We start from the raw sequence: 26138 nt of genomic DNA on the forward strand, positions 1-26138 counted from the left end.
CCTCCAGATGTCTTGGGCTCAGTGGGACAGATGGAGAGAGTGTGTCCCTTCCTGTTTTTGCATGAAATACATGGCTGTCATGTTGTCTGTACAAATTAGGACAGCTTTGCTCTCTAGATGAGTTTGACACGTTTTGAGTGCTAGGAATACTGCAAACAGCTCTAGGTGATTGATGTGGAGCAACTTCTTTTGTTGGCTCCACAAGCTCCACTGTGTGCTGTTGTAGATGAGCTCCCCAGCCAGTGAGGGACGCGTTCGCTGTCAGTACTATCTGTGGTACCGGGTCTATGAAAGGCCTTCTCTTTGATACATTTTGTGTGTTCCACCACTGCAGAGAGCGATGAGTACAGCTGCTTACCAACACTATATCGATCAATAGACCTTGTGACTGGTTCCACTGACTGGCTAAGCATTCTTGAAGTGGATGCATGTGCAGTCTGGCATGGGGAACGATCATGATGCAGGATGACATCATTCCCAGTAGCTGCATGTAAGTTCGAGCTGGAATCCGATGGTTGGATTGAAAGCAGACAACTAAAGCCTGAATATTTCGAATTCTGGCTCGTCTGGGAAAAGCGAGAGTTTTTAGAGTATCTATTGTGGCTCCAAGGTAGTCCTTTGTATTGGTTGGTTGGAAATGTGACTTAAGGAACATTGATTGTGAACCCTAGTAGATGCATGTTAGATTTGGGGGTCTCTAGTTGGCACAGGTAGGTACTTGTGACAAATAGGGACCCTCGCCTCTATCAGGGTAAGGGGAGTACACTCCTAAAATAACCCCTGCCCACCCCCTTGGTAGCTTGGCACAAGCAGACTGGCTTTATCTCGGAGGCGTTGTGTTAAACATTTGTGACCACATACAGTAACCCAGTGACAACACTACAAATGGACACCACACAGGTTTTATATAAAAAATAAGTATACTTTATATAGAGTTACCACAAGACCATGAACGACAAAAATACACAACATTGTTACTTTAAGATGGTAGATTAAGCTTAGTTTAGTTCAGTTCTTAGATGCAACACTTTGCGTCAATGTACCTTAGGTTGCGTTGCGCTTCCACGACAAGCAATGTCGCAGCAATGGGAATGCGGCAATGTTCAGATACAAAGAAATAAAAACGTGACGATCTTCCAGAAGCGGCACGCTTCTCGGGGATGCAAGAAGTTTTCGGGTTCGATGCGTGGACTGCAGCGGAGACACCCTGACTATGTGACGGCAACAGCTCCAGCGGCGACACTCTTCTCCCACGATGCGTGAAGCTTCTGCTCAATGCAACAACTACAGCAGCGACACCAACAATGCGACGGCAGCAGCTCCGACAGTGGCGCGCTTCTCAGGGATGCGAGGTGCTCTTCTTCGATGCGGTGCAGTGCTACAGTTCCAGCGGCGACATCCTCCTTCGGAGTTGCGATGGCAGGCTCAGCGACGGCGACACACTCCGACCTCATTGCGAGATTCTTCTCCTCATGTGGTGCAGTGTGCCAGCTACAGCGCGACACCCTCCTTCGGAGTTATGACGGCAGCAGCAGCGACTGCAACACGCTTCCTCTTCATTGCGGCACGCTTCTCTCCGATGCGGTGGAGTGCGACAGTTCCAGCGGCGGCACCCTCCTTCGGAGTTGAGACGGCAGTCACAGCGACGGCGACACGCTTCTTCTCATTGAGTCGCGCTTCCAGTTCCTTGCAACACGCAGTTCCTCAGAAGGGCCAAAACAGCAGCAGGTACTTCCAAAGATCTATGGGGAGCTGGGGGTTGAAGTCTGTTGTCCCTGAGACTTCAGCAGGAGGCAAGCTCTTTTCCAAGCCCTTGGAGATCTTTCACAAGTTGAAAGCAAAGTACACGGTGAAACGCTCCTTCTCATTGAGTCGCGCTTCCAGTTCCTTGCAACACGCAGTTCCTCAGAAGGCCCAAAACAGCAGCAGGTACTTCCAAAGATCTCTGGGGAGCTGGGGGTTGAAGTCTGTTGTCCCTGAGACTTCAGCAGGAGGCAAGCTCTTTTCCAAGCCCTTGGAGATCCTTCACAAGTTGAAAGCAAAGTACACAAAGTTCCTTTCTCCTTCCTTTGGCAGTAAGGCAACCACTGCAGGCCAATCCCCCAAGCAGCACTTCAGCTTGGGAATACTCTCTCCTCAGTGTCTTCAGGTTCCTCTCCTCAGTAAAGGTTTCTTCTTGTAGTCCAAAAGTTATCTAATTTCTTGGGAGCAGGGTCCCAATATTTATACCCCAAAATCCTTTGCTCCCTGAGGGGAGAGGGGCCTTTGCCCAGTCCAAACAGTTTTGAAGTACTCTGTTAACCAGACCTCTCCTTTCCTGTCACAGTGCAGGGCAGGTACATCGGACGCCCCACAGGAGGTGGATCCAGCATTGTGGAAGGCAAGTACAGTCCTGGAGCACTTTGTTTATAGGACCCCTTCTCTTATTTCAGTGTGCAGGGCAGAGACATCAGCCGCTCCCCAGGAGGTGGAGCCAGCATTGTGGAAGGCAGGCACAGCCCTATTCAAAGTTCAGGTGCAACTCCTCCCTCCCATCTGGATGCAGATCTCTCTATTCACCACTGGGTGACTCAGACTGTCTCTTGGAATCCCCCAGCCCTGTCACTCACAAAACCAGACAAAGGAATGCACAACCTAGCAGAGGCAGGTTTGAATAGTAAGACAAGCAAATACCTACTTTCTAAAAGTGGGATTTGCAAACACAGAACGTTAAAACCAACTTCACTAAAATATGTATTTTATCATTCTGAGTTCTGGCATACTAAACTCGAATTTCTACCATGTTCTCTGAGACAGTTAGGATTATAAAAATATAATAATCTAACAGCCCATTCTGGCCTATGGAGAACAGGTAGCCTTGCAATAGTGAAAAACGAAAATGGCTGTAATTCACTATTAGGACATGCCACACACATCAGGGCTTGTCCTACCTTATACTTACAATGCACCCTGCCCTTGGGCCTACCATAGGGGTGACTGATATGAAGAAAAGAGAAGGTTTAGAGACTGGTAAGTGGGTGCACTTGCCCAGTCAGTACCAGACTGCACACAGGCTCTGCATTGGCAGGCCTTAGACACCTTTTACAAGGCTGCTTCTGTGGGTAGCATAACCAGTGCTGCAAGCCCACCAGTAGCATTTGGATTTACACGCCCTGGGCACACTAAGTGCACTAGACTAGGGCCTGACAAGTAAACCAAATAGTCAAACATGGAACCACTGATTAATACATCAATTTACAATAGGGAGCCCTTGCATTGTGGCACTGGATAGCAGGGGCACAGTGCCCAAAGCATCTAACACAGGCAAAAACACATGAGGCAACAGCAAAAAAGGAAGGGAGACCCACGCCAATGGTGCCAGGTCTAACGCGTGTCCCCTCCAGTTGAAATGTGAGGAGAACTACCCTAACTCCTGGGAGTTCTCATCACTAAGGTGGAAGAATCTGGACAGACCATCAGCGTTGGCGTGTTCTGTGCCAGGGCGGTGTTCTACCGTAAAGTCCACACCCTGTAGGGAAAAAGACCACCTCAACAGCTTTGGATTCTCACCCCTCATCTGCATCAACCATCTGAAGGGCCTGTGGTCTGTCTGAACTCAGAAGTGAGTCCCAAACAGGTATGGTCTCAACTTCTTCAGTGCCCAGACCACAGCAAATGCCTCACGCTCAATAGCACTCCACCTCTGTTCCCGAGGAAGTAACCTCCTAATTATGAAGGCTAAAGGTTGAGCTAGGCCCTCCTCATTCATCTGTGACAGAACAGCCCCCACACCATGCTCTGAAGCGTTTGTCTGAATGATAAACTCACTTGAAAAGTTGAGTGCCCGGAGCACGGGCGCCGTGCACATGGCAGCTTTCAGGGCCTCAAAAGCTTTCTGACAGGTGTCAGTCCAGATCACCTTCTTGGGCTGCTTCGTGGAAGTCCGGTCTTTCAAGGGTGCAACAATGTTGCCATATCCCTTGACAAACCTCCTGTAATACCCTGTGAGACTTAAAAAGGCCCTCAGCTCTGTCTGTGTTTTGGGTGGCGACACCTAACAGAAACTTCCACACATACGGATACCTCTGTGGCAGTAATAGTGACAGCCTCTCAAATCCCTAATATGGAATATGCTACTTACCAGTATGCATCTGTTCTTGGCATAGAGGGTTGCAGAGTGGTACATTTATGAATAGATCGCCATCTGGTGTTGGGCTCGGATGATTGCACTTGTTTTTCTCTTGGAGAAGTCTTTTGTCGCCAAGAGACTGGTGACTCCTCCTTTGGGTGCTAGTGCGCATGGGCATTGGCTCCATCCTTAGATTGTTTTGCCATAGTAGGGATAGATGGAGTAGTATGATACAATACAGATAGAAATGCCCATGTAAGTGTATCTAAATAAGATAGTGTTGGAACAGACACAGGTTTCCGGGAGGCTGGGAGGGCATGTACCACTCTGCAGCCCTCTATGCCAAGAACAGATGCATACTGGTAAGTAGCATATTCCGTTCGAGGCATATGGGCTGCAGATGGTACATTTATGAATAGACTATACAGCAGTTATCTCCCTAGCGGTGGTCACCAGTGTCTGTTGCAACAGTCTGAAATAAAGTTTTAAGTACAGCTTGTCCCACTCTAGCCTGTTGTGTTGCCTGCACATCTACACAGTAGTGTTTTGTGAAGGTATACGGTGTAACCCAGGTAGCTGCTTTGCATATGTCATCTAGAGGAATGTTTACTAAGAATGCCATAGATGCGTAGAGTGAGCTCTAGGAGGAACAGTTAATGTCCTTTTTGCTTTTAAGTAGCATATTTGTATAGATTTTACAATCCACCTGGCAATGCCTGCTTCAGAGATAGGATTGCCCTCATGTGTAGGAGAAAACGCTACAAATAGTTGTTTTGTCTTTCTGAAAGTTTGTGTTCTTTCTATGTAGTACAATATCGCCCTTTTGACATCTAATGTATGTAGGGCCCTTTCTGTGGTTTTGGAAAGAATACTGGTAGTTCCACTGGCTGATTGATATGGAATGCTGATATTACTTTAGGCAAGAATTTTGGGTTTGTTCTAAGAACCACTTTATTCTGGTGTAACTACAGGAATGGTTCTTGTATTGTGAATGCTTGCAATTCACTTACTCTTCTGAGTGAAGTAATAGCTATAAGAAAAGCCACCTTCCATGTGAGGAATTGTATTTCACACCTATGCATAGGTTCGAAAGGTGGTCCCATTAGTCTGGTAAGTACTATGTTTAGATTCCAGGCTGGGGAAGGCGGTAGTCTTGGTGGAATGACTCTTTTGAGGCCATTCATGAAAGCTTTTATTGCTGGTACTTTAAACAGGGAAAGATGTTGTCTGTTTTGCAGGTACGCTGCTATAGCTGCAAGATGTACTCTAATAGAGGTGCAAGCAAGGTTACATTGCTGCAAGTGTAGTAAATAGCAAATAATCTCTTTGGTGGATGTGTCCAGAGGGTTGATGTTGTTACTGTTCCAGTATACAGCAAACCTTTTCCACTTTGCTGCATAGCATGCTCTGGTGGTAAGACGTCTTGCTGGCTTAATGATTTCCATACAGTTTGGAGGTAAATCTAAGTATCCAAATTCTATGACCTCAGGAGCCAGATCGCTAGGTTCAATTGTTTGGGATCTGGGTGGTGGTCCCGCTGTACAGAAGAAAAAAGGGGAGATAAAACGGGCATATGCAGCAATTTTTAATTTTGCAAGGAAAATGGGGAAACGCCCAATTCCCGCTTTGCTAAAAGTATATCAGGCCAAGAGCCTGGCTATTTGCTGCTACGGAAGCGAGTTATGGGGGCACACGAATGTTAAGAACTTGGTGGTAGCAGAAAATAATTTCTTGAAACAGCTTTTGAGGGTTCCAAGAGGAACCGCCAATTTTATAGTGCATGAGGAATTAGGGTCCCCCTATTTAGGTGATACCATTGCACTTCGGCCTTTAACATTCTGCCTGAAATGCTGGCTAAATAAAGACCTCCCGCTAAACCACCAGCTCTTGAGAGAAGCACTGACATGGCATAACATGTTAAAAATCCTGTGGCTAAAATACTATAAAAAATGTTTCACTGCATTGGGGCGCCCGGAACTTTTCTTAAATCCCGACTCAATTACAGTAACAGATGTAAAGTTTGTGAAAAACACTTTCCTTCTTTCGCAGCTATTCCAGCGGGAGGAGGTGGATCTAAAGAAAAGCAGCAATAGAAACTATGTTGTCTCACAAACCACTTTAAGCATGGAACCATACCAGACCTGGCCAATGTCGAGTTTTGACTGTTTCTTGTTAATTAGGTTTCGACTGAACCTCTTTCACTTATTGTTAGCCGTTCCAAGAGGCAGCCACCAATGCCAAGTGTTACCTACCTGCGGCTGCGACTGTGTGTCTCCGCAGGACTTGGTGCACTTTTTATTCTTTTGCCCTTTTTATGATACTCCCCGGAGGGCTTATCTTAAGCCTCTCGTTAAAAGACTGAATTTTACTCAGATTAAACCTGCACTTTGTCACCTACAGCTGCTAAATAACGAATGCACTTTATTTTTAATCAGTTTTTTAAAATTAGCCCTAAAATTTAGAATTTATTTATTTTAAAAGTTTTATATAGCGCGAACAAGATCTTTGCAGATAACAGAGCGCTTTACACAGGTAAAAATGGGTGGTAGAGTGGGTACACGAGGGAACATAGTATGGAGAGTAAAGTAAGGCAAGGTAGGTCAATGCAGTAGTACAAATAAGAGGGGAGAAGAACAATCAGTTAGGTCAATATTACAGGTAAAACATATGTGCAAAGGGATCAAACAAACAAATAGTATAGTTCGATGCAGAGTCTTAAAAATCAAAGTAGCAGTTCAAGTGTATTTAGCCATGAGGATAGCTTTAACTTCTTTCTTAAAAAGGTGAGTGGATCATATGAGCCTGGTTTCCGGAGGGAGTGAGTTCCAAATCCTAGGCGCCATTCCTGAGAAGGAGCGTTTGTACGTTTTTTGCTTCCGGAATCTCCGAGGCTTCAGCAGAAGATTGTTTGTACTTCTGGTTGTTCTGGACCCGCCTGAAATTGTCAGCTTTTGATTGAGGTAGCCAGGTGATTTCAAGTGTATAGCCTTGTGCGTCATGCAGGCGATTTTCATATTTATTTTGGCTTCAAAAGGCAGCCAGTTCAGGGATTTAAAGTCCGGGGAGATATGAGAGTGTTTTTTAGATCCAGTGATGAGTCTCGCTGCCGCGTTTAGTGAAGCTCTCAGGGGTGCAGTTGTTGTTAGGGGAGACCGCAGAGGGCGATGCTGCCGTAGTCTATGCGAGGGATGACTAGTGCTTGTACTGCAGTTCGGAAGTTCTTGGCTGGGAGGAAGGGTGTAAGTTTCCTCAAGGTATTTATTTGGAAGTTGGCTCCCTTAGTAGCCTTGCTGATATGCTGCTGCATGTTGAGATTGGCGTCAAGTGTTATGCCTAAAGATTTTGCTGAGTCCACGATGGTCGGTTGTACATTGAGTGCAGTAAGGTGCTTAAGCCAGGTTTGAGTGGTAGAGATTTTCGCAGGAGGTGAGATCAGAAGGAACTCAGTTTTCATAGCATTGAGTTTGAGGTGGTTATCAGCCAGCCAGGATTGGGTGCTTCTGATCGTTGAGTTCAGGTGCATAATGTCCTTGGGGGATTGTAATTTGAGATATAGTTGAGTGTCATCGGCGTACATGTGAAAATGTACATTGGATGCTTGTAGTAAGGCGGTGAGAGGTTCCATCACAAGGTTAAACAAGGTAGGGGATAGGCAGGATCCTTGGGGGACACCTAACGATACAGGTATTGGAGCGGACATAATGTTGTTGCTCTTGAATTTTTGAGATCGGTTGTGTAGAAAGGAGGTGAACCACTGAAGAACAGTTCCAGAGAGACCCATTCTTGTGTTTAGGAGATCGAGTAAGTTCTCATGTTTCACAGTGTCAATTGCTGAAGAGAGATCAAGGAGGATGAGGAGGCATGTCTCATTAAGATCTAACATTTGGAGGGCGTCGTCAATTATGTGAGCCATAGCAGTTTAGGTACTGTGCCCTGCTCGGAAGCCAGATTGATGAGGGTTGAGGAGATCAAACTGTTCTATGTGCTTTGTCAATTGTAGTTGAACGCATTTTTCCAATAGTTTGGCGAGAGTAGGAATGTTGGTAATCGGCCGGTAGTTGTTTAGATCAGTGGGGTCAGCTGTTGGTTTCTTTAGTAAAGGTGTAACTTGTCCAACTTTGAGGGAGTCAGGGATGGTTCCTTGATGAAGTGAACTATTAATAATTTTAGTCCAGAGTGGGAGGAGCAGAGGGGTGAAGTCTTTTACAGCGTTAGCAGGAAGAGGGTCAGTGTGGTGATTGGATGGTTTCAGGGTGCTGAGAATTCTGTCAATTTCTTCTTCAGAGTAAGTGTCAAAGGATGACCATGTCGCATTGTTTTTTGGATCATTGGGTGTTATGCGGTGGGGTTTGGAATAAAGGCTTGCGTCAATGCGGAGATTGTTCCCAATGTTGTCAGTTTTTGGTTAAAGAAAGTAGCGGAATCTTCACAGGAAGGTGTATTGCCCATAGTGTAGGCTGCTTGGGGTTGTTCCTTGGATTGTGATCGGATTAGCTCGAACACTTTTCTTGGACGGTTTTTTGCTTGGTCGAGCTGGAGTCTGAAGAACTCTGATTTTGAGCGTTTTATTTTCCTGAAGTATGCGTTTCTCTTTTTCTTCAGAATTTTTAGGTGTAGTGCCGAGGGAACAGATCTCCAGGTGCGCTCTGCAATTCGCATAGCCCGTCTGTCTTCATTGAGACTCCCGTCGTACCAAGGGTTGGATATCTTGGTGGAGACTCTTTTCAGTTGCATTGGTGCAGCTTCATTGATTATTGAGGCCATCGTGTTGAGATAGTGGTCGGTTAAATACTGGACATCGGTAACGATGTTAAGGGGTAAAGAGTTAGGATTGAGTTTCTTTAGGTCTCTTCCAGACTTTGGGCTTGGAGGATTGGACCGGGATACATTTAACTTTTTCCTTGATGAAGAATGTGACAATATGGTGATCGGACCAGTCACAGGGTTGGATTGAATCAAGTTGAGTATTGCCTTCTTTGGAGATGATAAGGTCGAGGATAGCGCCTTTGTCATGGGTTGGGCTGTTGCAAATTTGGGAGAAGTCTGAAGCGTTGAGGAAATTTTTGAGGCTATTAACCACTGCGTCACTGCAACCGTTCCAGTGAAGGTTGTAATCGCCAAGATAGATTTGTGTGTTTTGCCGTCCTGAGTTGATTGAGATTGTGTCCATGAGTTGTTGGGAGAAGGTGAGGTTGTCCCCCGGTGGGTGGTAGATGATGCGTAGTGAGCATACAGGTTTGTTTTCATTGATGACATCAAGGCAGAGGTATTCACAAGAGGTAAGAGAAGGGGTGGTGACTTTATTAATTGAGAGGTTGCTCTTGTAGATGCATGCGATTCCACCACCTGTCTTGATGGACCTATCAAGTCTAGTGATGCAGTAGTTGGGGGGGACTAGGATGTCCATGATAGGGGTAGAAGATTCAGATAGCCATGTTTCAGTTAGGACGGCTAGGTAAAGGTTGAGAGAAGTGATGAGGTCAGCGACCTCCGATGAATGTCTTTGGGCCGATCTACAGTTGAGAAGTGTGCATTTGAGTCTGGGGGTGCAGAGGGAGGAGGAAGGGTCAAGAGTGAGAGGGACTTTTGTGAGGTTGTTGGGGACGGAGCCTCTGTTGTTATGTGTGGGGTGTCTGAGAGGGTTGGAGAGAATCGTAGGAATGGACAAGTGAATGGTGGCTAAGAGGATTTGGCGGGCCGGGACATATGTGCGGAGTAGGGTGTGTATGTCGAGGTCCGAGAGAGTCTTGTTAGTGCGTTGGGGGTGGTTGGCGGTATTGCGAGAGGGGATAGAGATCCAATGTAGGGGGTGAGTCTTGTTGGTGCGCTGGGGGCGGTTGGAGGTATTGCGAGAGGGGATTGAGATCCAATGTAGGGGGTGAGTAGGATGTGAGGGGGATATGTTGTTACGTTGAGAGGTGGTCGTGGGAGGGGGGTGTCTGGGGTGTGTGAGGAGTAACTCTTTGAGGGTGTGGAGTTCTTCTCTCACTTGGAGGAGGGTGGTCATGATCGTGTCCAGCGTGGGGATAGGTAAGGAGTTGGTGGAGGGCACTGAAGGGGAGCTAGTGTCTAGGTTATTAGAGTAGGGGGGGAGAGTGGTGAGGGTGTTAGGGAAGTCATTGGAGTTGGAGTTGTGGGTGATGGCGAGTGTGTTTGAGTTCGGGTAGGTAGGGACGTTGGGGGGGGAGTGAAAGGATTAGTGATGGTGCTGGTGTTAATGGACAGGGAGTCAATGGTAGGGGGGGTGAGGCAGTTGCGAGACATGTGCTGGCTGGGTGTTGCGGGTGGGACAGTGTAGTAGAGGGGAGTGAGTGTGGGGGGGGAGAGGTTGAGGAAGGAGTGAGGGCCAGGGGTGGCGGGAGTGCAAAGAGTGGGTGGGGAGATGTTAAGGGAGTATGGAGGGCTAGGAGTGGCGGGGGTGCACAGAGTGAGGGGGGAGATGGGTTGGGATAGGGTTATGTTGTGTAAGGTGCGGTCAGGTGTGGAGGGTTGTTCTGATAAGCTAGTCAGAAGTGTGGAATTCTCAATCTGTGGGAGAGGGGTAGAAGGGGTGGGGTGGGGGTGATGGTGGCAAAGGGGAGATCTGCATCTGGGATTGAGGAGTGTGAAATGTATGTAGCCGGGGGGTGATAGTGTGCAGTACTGGGGGGGAGGGGGGGGCGTGTTAGTGGTAGGAGGTGCTGTGGGCTCGAGGATGTTGGTATTGGAGGTCGGAAGGTGTGGGATCTGCGCGTTGGAAATGTATTCTTTGAAAGTGGGGAACAGGTTGTCAAATAGGTCAAGGTTTCTGTCTGTGGCTTGAATTAAGATGGTGCCGTTATTGTAGATAGTGATGGATGCCCTAGCTGGGTAGAATTGGAGTGGTGTGGTGGAAAGTGTTATGCCATGGGCAGTTTTCCTGGAGGTCGTGATGGTGAGTAGGGAGAGGAATGCTTTTCTCCATTGTGCTCAGTGTACAGTGTAAAGAATGATGTCAGTGCTCTTAGCTCCATTGGTGAGGGAGAAGTAGGTGTCTAAAAAGGGAGTTTCAGGGTGGGACTTTAAGAAGTTGTGTTTAAAACGTTTTGCGTTTTTTTTGGAGAGCTCTGGGGGGTAGTTAATTTTATATGTGTGGTTGCCTATGCGTTCCATGTTGGATGAAGGGGAATAGGCAGTGAGGGTCGGTGTGGGAAATGAGCTATAGTGAGCGGAGGAGGTGTGGGAGAAAAGTTAAGAAGTGTGTATGGAGGGGTAGAGAATTTGACTAGTCTAAGATGGCCGCCAGGAAAGAGGGCAGCAGAGAGTAAATTAGTCCTATGTTTGTTACTACGACCTTAGATCAGAGAAGCAGCTAAGCTTCGAGGAAGTTCTGCTTCTATTTTACTGGGAGGGTAGAGGTGAGTCCTATGTCTATTTTGGAGGACCAGGGGAAAGCAGTGTTTTTTATTAGCTTTGTTGGGGTCTGGCAAGTTGTTGTTGCAAGTTTATGACCCCAGCCATTTTGGGAGAAAGATCTGTTTTCTGAGCAGGGAAATAGAGTGGAGTAAATACTACAGTTTTATGGTCCCAGCCATTTTGGGCAGAGGATCACAAAAATAAAGTCTCTGTAAATCTACTTAAAAGCGGTGCAAAAATGAAAACGAGAAACTTAGAGGGAGGCACGATACCTTGCCATAGTCCTGGGGGTCGTTTTTGTCCGAGAAGATAGATCTGATGGCTTCAGCAAGCTCTTTTTTCACGTTGCCGGTGTGTGTGTTTCCTTTTCCGGTTGAATGTTCAGTAGAAAATAATAAGAACTCCATTGATGAATGATAGCCGATGGTAGCGCTATCAGCGTTGTTTTCATTTATTTAGAGCATTTCCTGGGGGGGGGCGGGGCTAATAGACGCCTTTCTTCCGTGTATAACCACAGCGCGATCCTTCCAGGGACCGCCGAGCCGTGATCTAGCCGACCCACCGCCTAGCACTTCCACTAATCACTGCAGCCCAGAGTTGCTCCGCTGCCATACATCTTCATTTGCTCCCTGCGTGCAATCCAGTGAGAGGAGGAGGCTAGATGCACCTCCGCCGCGAGCCGCTTAGACCAAGGCTTCCAGCGCTGCAATCAATCCTCCGTGGCCTCTGCAGTGCTCGTTGCCTTCAGCGTTGGGACTCTCCGTAGGAGGGTCGGAGGCTCCTAGTCGCTTCGCTCTGTTCTGCGGCGCTCATAGGCAGTAGCAGGCAGCGCTTCTCCGCTGGCTCCAGGCTGCACGGCAGTGACTGCAGCCCCGGCAGGCAGTCTCCAGTCGACCAACATGCGACCGGCGTTCACAGTCAGTGGCAGGCAGCGCTTATGGAGGGATAATGCTTGATATTGTTGTACATATTGTTGCATATACTCACCTACAGACTAATTGTGTTTTATTTCTGTGGATATTGTGGTCTCTTTTACCAATTTGTTTTTATAATGTATATTAAATTGTGCTTTTATGGTTGTTTTTTGCAAATAACCGAATAAAGATTGAAATTGAATTGAGTAATGAGTGTGTGATAGTCCATTCGGTCTGTGAGAATTCTTCATTTTCTTACTGCACTGCAGGTCATTCTTGGTGAGTTGCGCCAGCCATTACATTAAGAGCCCTGTTTTTCTGTGCAAGGCTGGTAATTTGATGAAGGAAATAAAAGTTCCTTTAAAACGCTCAGCCGGTGACAGAACAATTCTAGCTTCAAACACATCAGTATATGATGGGAAACAGTGAGTGTAATCTTTCAAATATCCCACTCAGAGAAGTCCTTTCTGTTTGGGTTTAATAGGCTCTGCGGAAGAGAGGAATGAGAGGCAGTGTCAACTTAACTTACTCCAACTTGACAAATCTGGTCTCACCACAGGGTAATTGCAAGTTAGGGTGTAAGAGTGCAAGGATGAACAAGAGTGTTGTCCTCAGTGCCTCTGACAGGGAATAGCATTGCCTTAGTGTAAAAAGTTCCATGGAGCAATCTGTAAAGAAAATTACCATTCTGGCTTAGATCTTAGGAACACCATGATAACTTAGAATGGACTACGTCAAGTTCTTAACGTTTTGGCCACCAACACCCAAAATGGATTTACCTCCATTCTGAGTACTTCCACAAAGCACAGCAACTGGAGAATATACATACGTTTAGAAATCATTCATTTTCAAAATTGTAAAATAAAGGAAAAAGGCACAAAATATTGCAGAAAAACAAGGAAAAAATAGCGGCTAGCAAGATGCTCTACAAGCACGGGAAAACACATGCATTCTTAACATACCTCTGTTCAATCTCAGACACATGGATAGCATCTGAACTCCTACAATCCAAGAAAAGATTGGAGGCCCTTTGAGACCATTGACTAGTCATATCAGATGCAGCTTGGCCTGTCCTGGACAAGGCCTTTTCAAAGTATTCCATACCTGTGTAGTCTTAAGGAGAGCCTGGACCTCTGTTTTTTCCCTGGATAGCAACGCAGAGGTTTCCCCCAGCTGCTCATTTTCTGCTAACAGCCTCTCATTCTGCTCTTGGAGATCTTCTAGGACCTCCTGGAAAAAACACACAAATACAATTAGAGCTGAAGTACAGACTTTGTACTAGAAAACACACCAATGAACGCACAATGAAAGCCGATGATTAGACATTAGCAGACTCACTGCTCAGAGAATACACACATCCAGTGTGACAGGAGCACTATTCAGATGTCCTGGGAAGCAGAGACGTGCTGCATGAGTGTGAGAGGAGCATAGTAGTACAGCTACAGTATTAGGGGGGATGGGGGGGGGGGGGACAGATGTGTGAAACAAACACATGATTATTGCTTGAATCTGGAAGAAGCACAGGCGTGCCGCAGGATTGTGAGTGAAGTACAAGTAGTGCTGGAGGACCACAAGTGATGGCACAGGAGAGCCACATGATCTCTGAAGAAATGTGTAAGAAAGGTGCAGAGAGCACAAGAGTACTTCAGTATTGTTGTGTGAGCCCAGAAGCACTGCCTGAGCGTTTACAGTGCCAGTGTGAAAGTAGCACAGATCGGATAAAGATCTAATGAGCATCTATGGCTGAACACACCAAGTGAGGTACGGGGTGAAACGCAAACATACCGGGGATGGGACAATGACCATATCATGTTCTGCCTCAACATAGAACCGGAAAGGGCTGCTGGCCCCACGGACTGCTCCATCCTGGTCCACATAAACAAACTGATAATATTCCTCCTCATCCTTCGGTAGGTAGTACGCTTGAAGAAAACCAGAAAAAAAAATCACTTTATTTACCCACACTACAATAATATGACATTAGACTGTGTCTACCCAGATCTGGCAAAGCTCCATGGCTCATGCCCAGGAAGGAGTCCAACAATTAAACAAATGCTAAACCACATGAGAAGTAACTGAAAATACCAACTCACACCAACAGTGTTGGCTCTCAAAGTGAATGGCGACAAATGTAGATCAAGGTTCAGTAATTAAATATTTAGCATTTACCAGGGGGTATCATGGGAGTCAGGAAGGTGTCACTTACACATCAGACAATCCAAAAATTGCAATTCTAACCAGATACTCTGAGAAAATCAAATCATGCTAGACATGAACAAGCCATTTTTATGTAGTACTTAACATTTGGGAATATTCAAGTTGAAAAAGCGCTCCCACTATTATCAGCAATAGAATGTGAGGAACACATATGTTTAAGTGTGGAAGCTGGCATTAGAACAGGTTTCCACAGCTGACAACTTTTTCTCACAATTACCTTTATAAGAGTATTTTAAGTACATTCTGGAAGCAGAAATATTTATTGCCAGGGCAGATTCATATGAGATTATAAATCAACTTCCCAGACAGACACTTGACACCATCGCAAAGCCTGAGGGAAGGAAGAAACTGTAGGTTTGTTCCACGTTTCCAGGAAATATGTAAACAATTATTGCCAGATTACGAAGCAGAGCCAACTACAGAGTGAGGAAAAAGAAATTACACTGAAAATTATTGTTTTTCAACTACAGAAATGATCGGAAATCTCCTTTTTAACACTTTACGGAGCAGCCTACAATTGACACATTTGATTAACATCTTAGCTTCGAATCTGGAAAGTATTTTCTTCAATAGCAAAGACTTTTCTCCTTCAGTCAGTGCACAAAAGCAGGTGACAAAGATGCCAGGCATGATCAAATCGGAAATGTTTACTAGTTAAAATATAATAATTTTATCAAGTCAAGTTATGAGAGAGTGAGAGTGCGTGTGTGTGTGTGTGTGTGTGTGTGTGTGTGTGTGTGTGTGTGTGTGTGTGTGTGTGTGTGTGTGTGCGTGTGTGTGTGTGTCTCTCACTCTGTCTCAGATTAGCATCAGGGGGATATCTTGCAAACAAAAACTAATATGCAGTGGCATAAAATACACACATCAAAGAATAACAGAAAGTTCATGCATACAGATGCAAATATTTCGGAATTCAAAAAGCGAACATTAAGCAACATTCTGATGAAACCTTTAACTGGTCTGACTCGTACACATCATGAGCCTCTGAGCTAATCTTCAGATACTTCTCCTAATGTGTTTAACTACTAAAAATGTATCATAGTGCTACAGGATTTCCTGTACGTAAGTCTAAACAGAAATTATCTGAATAGTTGCTCACATTGAATAGTACTTTATAAATACAGCTTTTGAAAAGAACCAGAACTTCAGACGGTGTTCCTTTATTCTTTGTCTTAATGAAGACTACTATATTTAAATATACATCGGCAGGGTCAATAGGCCTGGCTTGGAGTGAAAATGGTATGGTAAATGTGAGGATATAGGATGTATCACATGGTGGGGATGTACAACCTCACTGTGTAATACATTTTGTGAGAAGTTGGCCTGGTATATAATGCTCACTAATTCTAGTGATCACTTTGTACCATGCCAAGCAACCCTTATGATGATGGTTGTAATTCAACCTTGTAGACCAGTTATCCTAGTGGTAACGTGGACAAAGCAGTCTTAGGCTAAACTCTGAAAGGCATGTGAAGCCAGCTGTTATACCATACACAACCCCCTTGAATACCAAATGAAAGGGACACCACACAGATATATATTGAAAATATATATTGATTTATTAACTATTAAAATCCCCTGGACTCTTTATGAGCACAGAAGCACAAGCGTAAAATCACAAGACAGTTTAAAATACACAAAAGTTGCACAATATGGATGAGCCCTAGGGGCCACCTAAACCATATACTAAATAAGTGGTATAAGAGATACCTAAAGGAAAGTGAAGAGGCCTAGGGCCTTGGGAATCGCTGGAGCTATTCGAGACTGGAGTTAACTAAGTCGGGAAAGGCCCACGGGACTCGGGTGCAGTGTTCAAAGTGCACGCACTTCTCAATACAAAGTCTATGGTGCGTAAAAAGCACAAAGTTAGAAAGTTAGGAACCTTCCGAGTGACCTACGGAGCTGAAACTTAAAACACAGGCCCTTGGGATGTGTACCAGTGCAGGAGCACTGGCGGAGCTGAGTTACCTCACCCACAGGAAGCGGGTGCACAGGGTCGAAGATGTGTCGGGTTTCGTCACGCTGGTCGATGGTGCTTGGAGCTGAAGATGCTGCAGGCGGCTCGATGAGAAGAGTTCCGGTGGATCCAAGGGTGGATCGGAAGAGTTGAAGACCTGTAAGCAGAGGGGACAGTGTTCAAAGTCACTAGCCAGTGACTGCCCTGGAACCAGAGTGGAACCAGGCGATGTCGGGTGCAAACAGGCGTTGTCGGGTAGCTTCTTTCTGCAGCCACGTGGATACCCGGGGTCGAGGACGTCCAGGAGTTGGTCACGAGCTGTCCCACGTAGGCTTCTCGCTGTTGGCGGTGTCGGCGACCTGATCGGGGCAAACAGGCCTTGGCAAATGCAAGCCACGCAGAAGTCGAAAGATGCTGTTCACTCGGACCAGCAAGGTCAGAGCGGGTGCTCCTTTTCACAGGAGCTTGGGTAGGTCTGGAGCAACCAGACCTGCTGTTTAAATCTTCGGGTTCGTCGCCAAGATGGCCGCTGGCCGCGTGGCTAGTGGCCGGGATGGCGCGTCGAGTGGCACAGTGCAAAAGGGCCCCACGCAGATCGTGGAGATGCTGGGGGGCTGATCTTCGGTGCAAGGGCTGCTCGGTGGTGGGGGTTCTCAATCCCCAAAGCACAACGTCGAGGATGCCTCAGAAGCTGCGCAGTCAGCTTTTCGAGTGTCTTTCAAGAGGTCCGGTCCCACGTCACTCGGTGCCTCCACGGGTCCCTTCTTCGCAGGGACTGTGGATCGGGCTCTGAGAGGTCTGGGAGTCTGGTTCTTGTCGGGCTCTGGGCTCGGGCTCCGGCGGGAGGCGGCGGCAAAGCAGACGTCGAGTTGCTGGTTGGTACCTGTGTTCACAGGGTGGTCACTCCTTGGCCACAAGGGAGATTCTCTTCAGTCTTCTGTGCAGCAGAATGTCGAAGTCCAGTCTTCTTCTTAATTTAAAGTTGATTTCGGGATGATCTGCTGTGCAATGGCACTGCTCCCCCTCTTATTCCCAAACTGGGGGTGGATCACCTACTAGGTCCCTCCTCTGGGAGGAACCAGGAAGGGGGGCGGTTACACCCCCTTTCCTTTGTCCAGCTCCGCGCCAGGACTGGGGCTGGAAGGCCCCAGAACCGGTTTGGACTGGCCTATGCACGGGGACACCTTGTGTGCCCCGGGCATGTCTGATTCTTTTCAGCCCTGTCCTACCCAATACACAAAATCCTGTCTGGGGTGGTGCTCGCACCTCCCAAGGCAGGAAACCCTTTGTCCAGGCCACCATCTGCCGAGTTTCGGTCAGCAGCAGGAGGCCAGACTTGTGTCTGTGGTGGCAGCGTCCATTTTGTGAAGCTGAGGCTCTGTTTAACTTTAACCGGGGTTAAGGCTACACACATGTCGTGTCCCTCTAGAAGGGTGGAATGCTATCCCCGTCGCCAGAATTGGCGAGGGGATAGTATTCCAATTCGTATGACACCTTACTCGACATGTTTTGATAAAGCCAAACCAAAGATAGCATTTAACCGCGAGGATTATAATGCACTTAAGAGTATATGGTATGGCAATATCCCGGAACAGCTTAGGGAGTGGTTCCCGACAGCTGCAGACAGGCTCAGCTCATGCTAGAGCACCATCTCACATATTTCCAAGCACTCTGCCTCTAGGATTGATGAGGCCTTCCATAGGAGTGGCTGATAGGAACATATGTGTCCAGTTTAGGGTTAGGCACAGACATACTGTACCTAAGTAAGAGGTGATTACACCAACTTACCCCAGCTGAGTGATCAGCCAGTTGTGTCAAATATGGAGGCCAGGCCAGGGGTGGCACAATACATGCTGCAGCCCCTGGCAGGCCTTGGCTACACCTATGCCCTGGGTACCTATGGTACACTGTTACAGGGGCCTATAAGGTGAACCAATTCCAATTGTGTTATGCACCTAAGGTACATGGAGTCCATTTTAAGGAGAGAGCAATCAGCCTGGGGCCCTGAATAGCAGGATCCCAGGCCAACTAAGTCAAAAACCAGCTAAACACCAGGCAAAAAGTTTGGGGGTAACCATAGTCAGATATCCACCTTCCTACATAACCCCCCCCCAAACGAAAGGAGATAAGGCTATCCTTGACCAGGTAAGCCTATATTGCCTAAGTGGCCATATAAGGAAGTACCAGCTCTGGCTTGGTAACCCCCTGTCTCATGGTCCACTAAGCAATCCCTCACCCTAAGGGCATCTGAGGGTCTCCACCATAGGGAATCTCTACCTGTGGTGTGTCTTTGCAAAGTCAAAGGCTGGTGTTGGGATGGAGTACTGAAGTGAGTTTCCTCTGTAGGGCTCAGCTTCCTCCAATCACTCTCCACCATGTGTGCCTTTCTTTCTCTGACTGAGTTGCACTGTGCTCTCAGGGTCAACCTCTGGCTACCTAAAGCTGGAGGCTGGGTCCCTCTGTTTGGCTTACTGGAGGGACAGGTCAGGTTTGGGCCCTTAGGGTCCCAGGTTTGGCTGTGCCCAACAATATCCATCTGGGGGAGGTCCCTAACTACTTTTAAGGGGGATCCCTCAGGAGTTTTTAAAGCTTGCACCTCACTAGGGCTACTAGTTTCGGTGCCCCTAATCTGCTGATGGGGGTGCTTTATTTGACAGGGGGCCCTTTGGGCCTCACTGTCCTTCTTGTCCTCTGCAGCCCTGGGCTGAGTAAGGCAAGGTAGAGAGGGGCAGGTTACCTGCTCCAGACTGGGTCCCTCCTGAGAAGGGTCCACTGCCATCAGAGGCTCTGTCAGGCCAGGCCTAACAACCTCTGGGACAGTTCCTTCATCAGGGGTAAGATCAGTTCCCTGAGGAGGCTGATCCTTTCCTAAAGTCTGGTGGGAGGGAGATTTCTCTTCCTCCTCAATGCTCTCTGTTTGGGTGGAGTGATCCATCATTTCAGGCTTCACTACCCAGGTATCGGTTTGAGTTTGGGCTGTGGCCATCACAGCCCCACCAACCTTTTCAGGAGGAGACTCAGTTTGGGTATGGGCTGTTACTAGTACAGCCCTGCTACTCTTTCCAGGAGGGAAGTTATCTAAAGATGGGGCTGAGGTTTGCTCAGCCCTCCCAACCTTTTCAGGAAGGACATCTTGAATTGGGGCTGTAGCCATTACAGCCCCACTAACCTTTCCATGGAGATTTACCATTCTAGAATGGGTTTGCTGTTCAACCTCAGCCCAGGCTGAGATTTCCAAATCATTACCCAGTAGGCAATCTACAGGCAAGTTTGCTGACACTGCCACTCTCTTTGGGCCAGTGACACCTCCCCAGCTAAGATTGACTACTGCCATGGGATGATTGGTTTCTATGCCATCAATGTTTGTCACCTGATATCTGGCATCAGGTAAAAGTTGCCTTGAGGGGACTAGACATTCAGCCACCATGGTGATGCTAGCCCCTGTGTCTCTGAAGGCCTCAACTTTCAAACCATTGATGAGGGGCTCCTGTCTATACTTGCTCAAAGTGTTTGGGCAAGCTGTGAAATTGGCAAACCCCATGCCAGTCTCATAAACAAGAGTATCTGAGTTAGGGGACCTGGATAGGCCAGAGTCCACCTGTCCTCCAAAAGTAAACCCACCCAAATTCTTGTGGGTGCTCCCACCACCTGGGGGACCACTGCTAACAGTGACAGGAGGTGTTGGAGCCTTACCTGGAGGTATATTCTCCTTATTGCCATTCTTGGGACAACAGCTATCTGTTTTGTAATGCCCCACCTGTTTACAGGTATGACAATAAGGCTTTTTCTGGGATGTAGAAGTGTCTTGGGACCCACCCCCATTCTTGGAGTTTTGGGGCCCTGGGGAAGTCTTTTCCTTACTTTTATCCCCACCCTTCTCTTGAGGCTTGGTAGTCTCTTTCTTTTGGTCACCACCCTGGTTCTTAGGCCTGATCCTGGTTCTGACCCATTTGTCTGCCCTCCTACCCAATTCTTGTGGGGAGGTCAGATCAGAGTCAACCAGGTGCTGATGTAGAAGCTGATTTTGACAATTACTTAAGATTTGCTCTCTCATAATTAAATTATACAATCCTGTATAGTCAGTAACCTTACTTCCCAGCAACCAGCCCTCCAGAGCCTTAGTGGCACACTCAACAAATTCAGACCAGTCCTGAGTCTGTGTCTTCTGGGTGTCTCTGAACATTAACCTGTACTGTTCAGTGGTTAAGCCCAACCCATCAATCAGAGCACTCTTCAGGACCATGTAGTTTCTAGAATCCTCATCACTAACTGTGAGGAGTCTGTCTCTGCCTCTACCTTCAAAGGAGAGCCACAAGATTGCTGCCCACTGCTCCTGAGGGATCTGCTGTACCATGCAGGCTCTCTCAAGTGCAGTCATCCATTTGTGGATATCATCCCCAGCTTTGTAGGGGGGCACAATCTTACTCAGGTTTCTTGTATCAAAGGACCTGTCTTTATCCTTCTGGATATTGCTGCCACCAGTGGATCCTAATCCACTCTCTCTAGGCTGTCTTGCTCTAGCAAGTTTCTCCTTAGCCAGGGCAACCTCTAACTCTTGCCTCTGGATCCTAAGCTCAGCCTCTCTCATCTTGGCCTCATGTTCCCTTCTCTGAGGGCTAGTCATCTCCTTTCTGGAGTGACCATGAGAGCCTCTAGAGACATGGGAGGTATTGGATTCACCTGAGTGATGCCTCCTCCTCCTATGGCCCTGGTTAAGTCCACCTGAGGGTCTGAATGGGTTGTTACCTGATTCATTCCCAAGTTGACTTAAGTTAGCCTGGTTCAGTCTACTGACCAGCACCTGACTATCTCTGTCATCATCTGACTCACTGCTTTCCACCTCCTCCTCCTCTTCTTCTTCCTCTTCCTCTACATCTACTTGAGGAGCTCCAGTGGTGGAGGCTTCCTCATCTACTAGGATGATAGGGGCAGGGGTGTCTACAGTGTCATCCTCTGAAGGATGGCCTCCTTCAGCATTCCCTGTGGGGTTTGCTTTAGAGGTCTTTAGAGCTTCAGACTGATCCAAAAGCTCTCTTAGGTGGTCTGCAGTAGGGGAAGGCCCTGTCTTCAGACCCCTTAAGACACAAAGCTGTCTTAGTTCCTTAAAAGGAAAAATAGCAAACTGGGATGGTGCCCTTGGAGGGTCACTCTCAACAGGAGTAAGTCCACTGGACCCCTCTGTTCCAGACATTGCTCTAGTGTGGGTGGATGTGTTGCAATCTACCTACACTGGTGTTTACCTACTAAACCTATCTAGTAGTTGTAGCTAGGGTGTGCTACTCCCTTTGCTCTACAACAACTAAGTTCAGTAGAACTTAAGTATACTAGTCTTGTTTTATATGTACCTAGCAGGTACCTGTATGATCTTTCAAATGATAATCTCAAAGATTGTAATGGTAAAACAACAGCAAGCTCAGATCCCAATCCGCTGCTCACCAATGTGAGAAGTTGGCCTGGTATATAATGCTCACTAATTCTAGTGATCACTTTGTACCATGCCAAGCAACCCTTATGATGATGGTTGTAATTCAACCTTGTAGACCAGTTATCCTAGTGGTAACGTGGACAAAGCAGTCTTAGGCTAAACTCTGAAAGGCATGTGAAGCCAGCTGTTATACCATACACAACCCCCTTGAATACCAAATGAAAGGGACACCACACAGATATATATTGAAAATATATATTGATTTATTAACTATTAAAATCCCCTGGACTCTTTATGAGCACAGAAGCACAAGCGTAAAATCACAAGACAGTTTAAAATACACAAAAGTTGCACAATATGGATGAGCCCTAGGGGCCACCTAAACCATATACTAAATAAGTGGTATAAGAGATACCTAAAGGAAAGTGAAGAGGCCTAGGGCCTTGGGAATCGCTGGAGCTATTCGAGACTGGAGTTAACTAAGTCGGGAAAGGCCCACGGGACTCGGGTGCAGTGTTCAAAGTGCACGCACTTCTCAATACAAAGTCTATGGTGCGTAAAAAGCACAAAGTTAGAAAGTTAGGAACCTTCCGAGTGACCTACGGAGCTGAAACTTAAAACACAGGCCCTTGGGATGTGTACCAGTGCAGGAGCACTGGCGGAGCTGAGTTACCTCACCCACAGGAAGCGGGTGCACAGGGTCGAAGATGTGTCGGGTTTCGTCACGCTGGTCGATGGTGCTTGGAGCTGAAGATGCTGCAGGCGGCTCGATGAGAAGAGTTCCGGTGGATCCAAGGGTGGATCGGAAGAGTTGAAGACCTGTAAGCAGAGGGGACAGTGTTCAAAGTCACTAGCCAGTGACTGCCCTGGAACCAGAGTGGAACCAGGCGATGTCGGGTGCAAACAGGCGTTGTCGGGTAGCTTCTTTCTGCAGCCACGTGGATACCCGGGGTCGAGGACGTCCAGGAGTTGGTCACGAGCTGTCCCACGTAGGCTTCTCGCTGTTGGCGGTGTCGGCGACCTGATCGGGGCAAACAGGCCTTGGCAAATGCAAGCCACGCAGAAGTCGAAAGATGCTGTTCACTCGGACCAGCAAGGTCAGAGCGGGTGCTCCTTTTCACAGGAGCTTGGGTAGGTCTGGAGCAACCAGACCTGCTGTTTAAATCTTCGGGTTCGTCGCCAAGATGGCCGCTGGCCGCGTGGCTAGTGGCCGGGATGGCGCGTCGAGTGGCACAGTGCAAAAGGGCCCCACGCAGATCGTGGAGATGCTGGGGGGCTGATCTTCGGTGCAAGGGCTGCTCGGTGGTGGGGGTTCTCAATCCCCAAAGCACAACGTCGAGGATGCCTCAGAAGCTGCGCAGTCAGCTTTTCGAGTGTCTTTCAAGAGGTCCGGTCCCACGTCACTCGGTGCCTCCACGGGTCCCTTCTTCGCAGGGACTGTGGATCGGGCTCTGAGAGGTCTGGGAGTCTGGTTCTTGTCGGGCTCTGGGCTCGGGCTCCGGCGGGAGGCGGCGGCAAAGCAGACGTCGAGTTGCTGGTTGGTACCTGTGTTCACAGGGTGGTCACTCCTTGGCCACAAGGGAGATTCTCTTCAGTCTTCTGTGCAGCAGAATGTCGAAGTCCAGTCTTCTTCTTAATTTAAAGTTGATTTCGGGATGATCTGCTGTGCAATGGCACTGCTCCCCCTCTTATTCCCAAACTGGGGGTGGATCACCTACTAGGTCCCTCCTCTGGGAGGAACCAGGAAGGGGGGCGGTTACACCCCCTTTCCTTTGTCCAGCTCCGCGCCAGGACTGGGGCTGGAAGGCCCCAGAACCGGTTTGGACTGGCCTATGCACGGGGACACCTTGTGTGCCCCGGGCATGTCTGATTCTTTTCAGCCCTGTCCTACCCAATACACAAAATCCTGTCTGGGGTGGTGCTCGCACCTCCCAAGGCAGGAAACCCTTTGTCCAGGCCACCATCTGCCGAGTTTCGGTCAGCAGCAGGAGGCCAGACTTGTGTCTGTGGTGGCAGCGTCCATTTTGTGAAGCTGAGGCTCTGTTTAACTTTAACCGGGGTTAAGGCTACACACATGTCGTGTCCCTCTAGAAGGGTGGAATGCTATCCCCGTCGCCAGAATTGGCGAGGGGATAGTATTCCAATTCGTATGACACCTTACTCGACATGTTTTGATAAAGCCAAACCAAAGATAGCATTTAACCGCGAGGATTATAATGCACTTAAGAGTATATGGTATGGCAATATCCCGGAACAGCTTAGGGAGTGGTTCCCGACAGCTGCAGACAGGCTCAGCTCATGCTAGAGCACCATCTCACATATTTCCAAGCACTCTGCCTCTAGGATTGATGAGGCCTTCCATAGGAGTGGCTGATAGGAACATATGTGTCCAGTTTAGGGTTAGGCACAGACATACTGTACCTAAGTAAGAGGTGATTACACCAACTTACCCCAGCTGAGTGATCAGCCAGTTGTGTCAAATATGGAGGCCAGGCCAGGGGTGGCACAATACATGCTGCAGCCCCTGGCAGGCCTTGGCTACACCTATGCCCTGGGTACCTATGGTACACTGTTACAGGGGCCTATAAGGTGAACCAATTCCAATTGTGTTATGCACCTAAGGTACATGGAGTCCATTTTAAGGAGAGAGCAATCAGCCTGGGGCCCTGAATAGCAGGATCCCAGGCCAACTAAGTCAAAAACCAGCTAAACACCAGGCAAAAAGTTTGGGGGTAACCATAGTCAGATATCCACCTTCCTACACATTTGCCAACCACTTTAGGACCCTTTGGTTTCGTTTGTCAGACTTTAAACTCAACCCTGGTAGCAGTGGCTCTGAGCAGAAAGGAACACGTGTAAAATGCTTTGCCAGTTTAAACAGCAAAACAATTGAAGAAAAAATCAACAAGATAGCAAGGAAATCCAATTAGAACCACAACCTGAGCTCTCCATTGACAGATAGGGCCTACTGTGAGTTCTTGAGGCCTAGCCACATTTCAGAGTGGGGGGGGGGGGGGCAACCACTTCAAGGGGCAGACACCCTCCTCTCACTCCCTTCTCTGCCAGGTTAGGGTGGGCACCTAAAACAAAGAAGTTGCCTGACCCTCCAGGACTTCTTGGGGGTTAGAAGGGGCCTCACCAAGGCTTGTATTGGGTCCCTCCCTACTTGGGTAGGTTGCCAACGGATCCCTGGGTCTATGCCGAAGAGTGTTCTAATTTTGCAACCTTTACCTTTTTCTCTGGGTTATGTCTCCTAACATTAGGGTCACGACTTCCAGTATCCTTGGAAATGGCAGCACCCTGGGTGACTGTCTCTAGGCAGTGACCTCCCAGAGGGGTAATCTAGGGGAAGGTCAGGACTGACTACCACCCTATGCCAGCTAAGGGTAGCCCCTACTTCTAGGGACACTAAGGGAACAGGGCGGTCTGTGACCTCCCCAATGGTTACCCCAACTCTCTACGCAAAACTGGTCTGTGGACACTAACCTGCCCACAACTATGGTGTGACATGCACCTTTATCTCTCAGGTCAGTGGTTGGGATTCCATTCACCTTGAGGTGGTAGAAGTGCCTACACCCACCCTCAGGAATCACCAGCTTACCATCTGAACCCTTCTCCCAGTTGAAAGCTAGTAGGACCACCTCATCAGAGGTGTCCTTCTGAAAGGCTACACTAGCCACCTCAGTGATAACCTACTTCTTGGGGCATGCTGCATTCCCCTCGGTAGTGTCCTGGCTGCTGGCAGTCAAAACACAACCTTTTCTCCATGAGTTTCTTTAACCCTGGATCCCCACTTCTCTACGTGCTAGAGGTGGGCTGGGTGAACCTCTTTGGTAGGTGTACTACTTTCATCTTTTCCCTTCTGTGGGTCTACCCCTCCTTTTTGAAACACCCTCCAAGGACTTTTGGGTACTCTTGTCCTATTCCACTCATCAGCAATCTCAGGTCAGTTAGCTTAGAGTGTTGGTTTAACTTTCCTGTAGGGCAATTTGTAAGGGTGTGCTCCTTGACCAACCACTTCTAGAACCCTTCATAGGAATTTACCTGGTTACCTTTTATCCAACCACCCGGTGCCATGAGGGGGTGGTTGCATAAAGAATCCAGGTCTGTAGTGCCTCCTTATGTGATGGTCTAAGCTTGTGT

General features: G+C 47.8%; 1 protein-coding gene across 4 annotated transcripts in view; it reads right to left on the minus strand.

Moving 5' to 3' along the window:
- Positions 1 to 26138, minus strand: part of CALCOCO2 (calcium binding and coiled-coil domain 2) — a 428938-nt gene that overhangs the window by 287067 nt on the left and 115733 nt on the right. For all 4 annotated transcript variants that reach the window (XM_086924246.1, XM_086924247.1, XM_086924245.1 and 1 more), the window contains exons 4-5: positions 14182 to 14318; positions 13501 to 13626 (exon numbers count right to left, since the gene is read on the minus strand). In XM_086924246.1, coding sequence (XP_086780372.1) covers positions 13501 to 13626; positions 14182 to 14318 — 263 coding nt within the window. The remainder of the gene's footprint in view (positions 1 to 13500; positions 13627 to 14181; positions 14319 to 26138) is intronic.

This window comes from Lissotriton vulgaris, chromosome 5 (assembly GCF_964263255.1).
Source record: "Lissotriton vulgaris chromosome 5, aLisVul1.2, whole genome shotgun sequence".
Classification (NCBI taxonomy): domain Eukaryota; kingdom Metazoa; phylum Chordata; class Amphibia; order Caudata; family Salamandridae; genus Lissotriton; species Lissotriton vulgaris.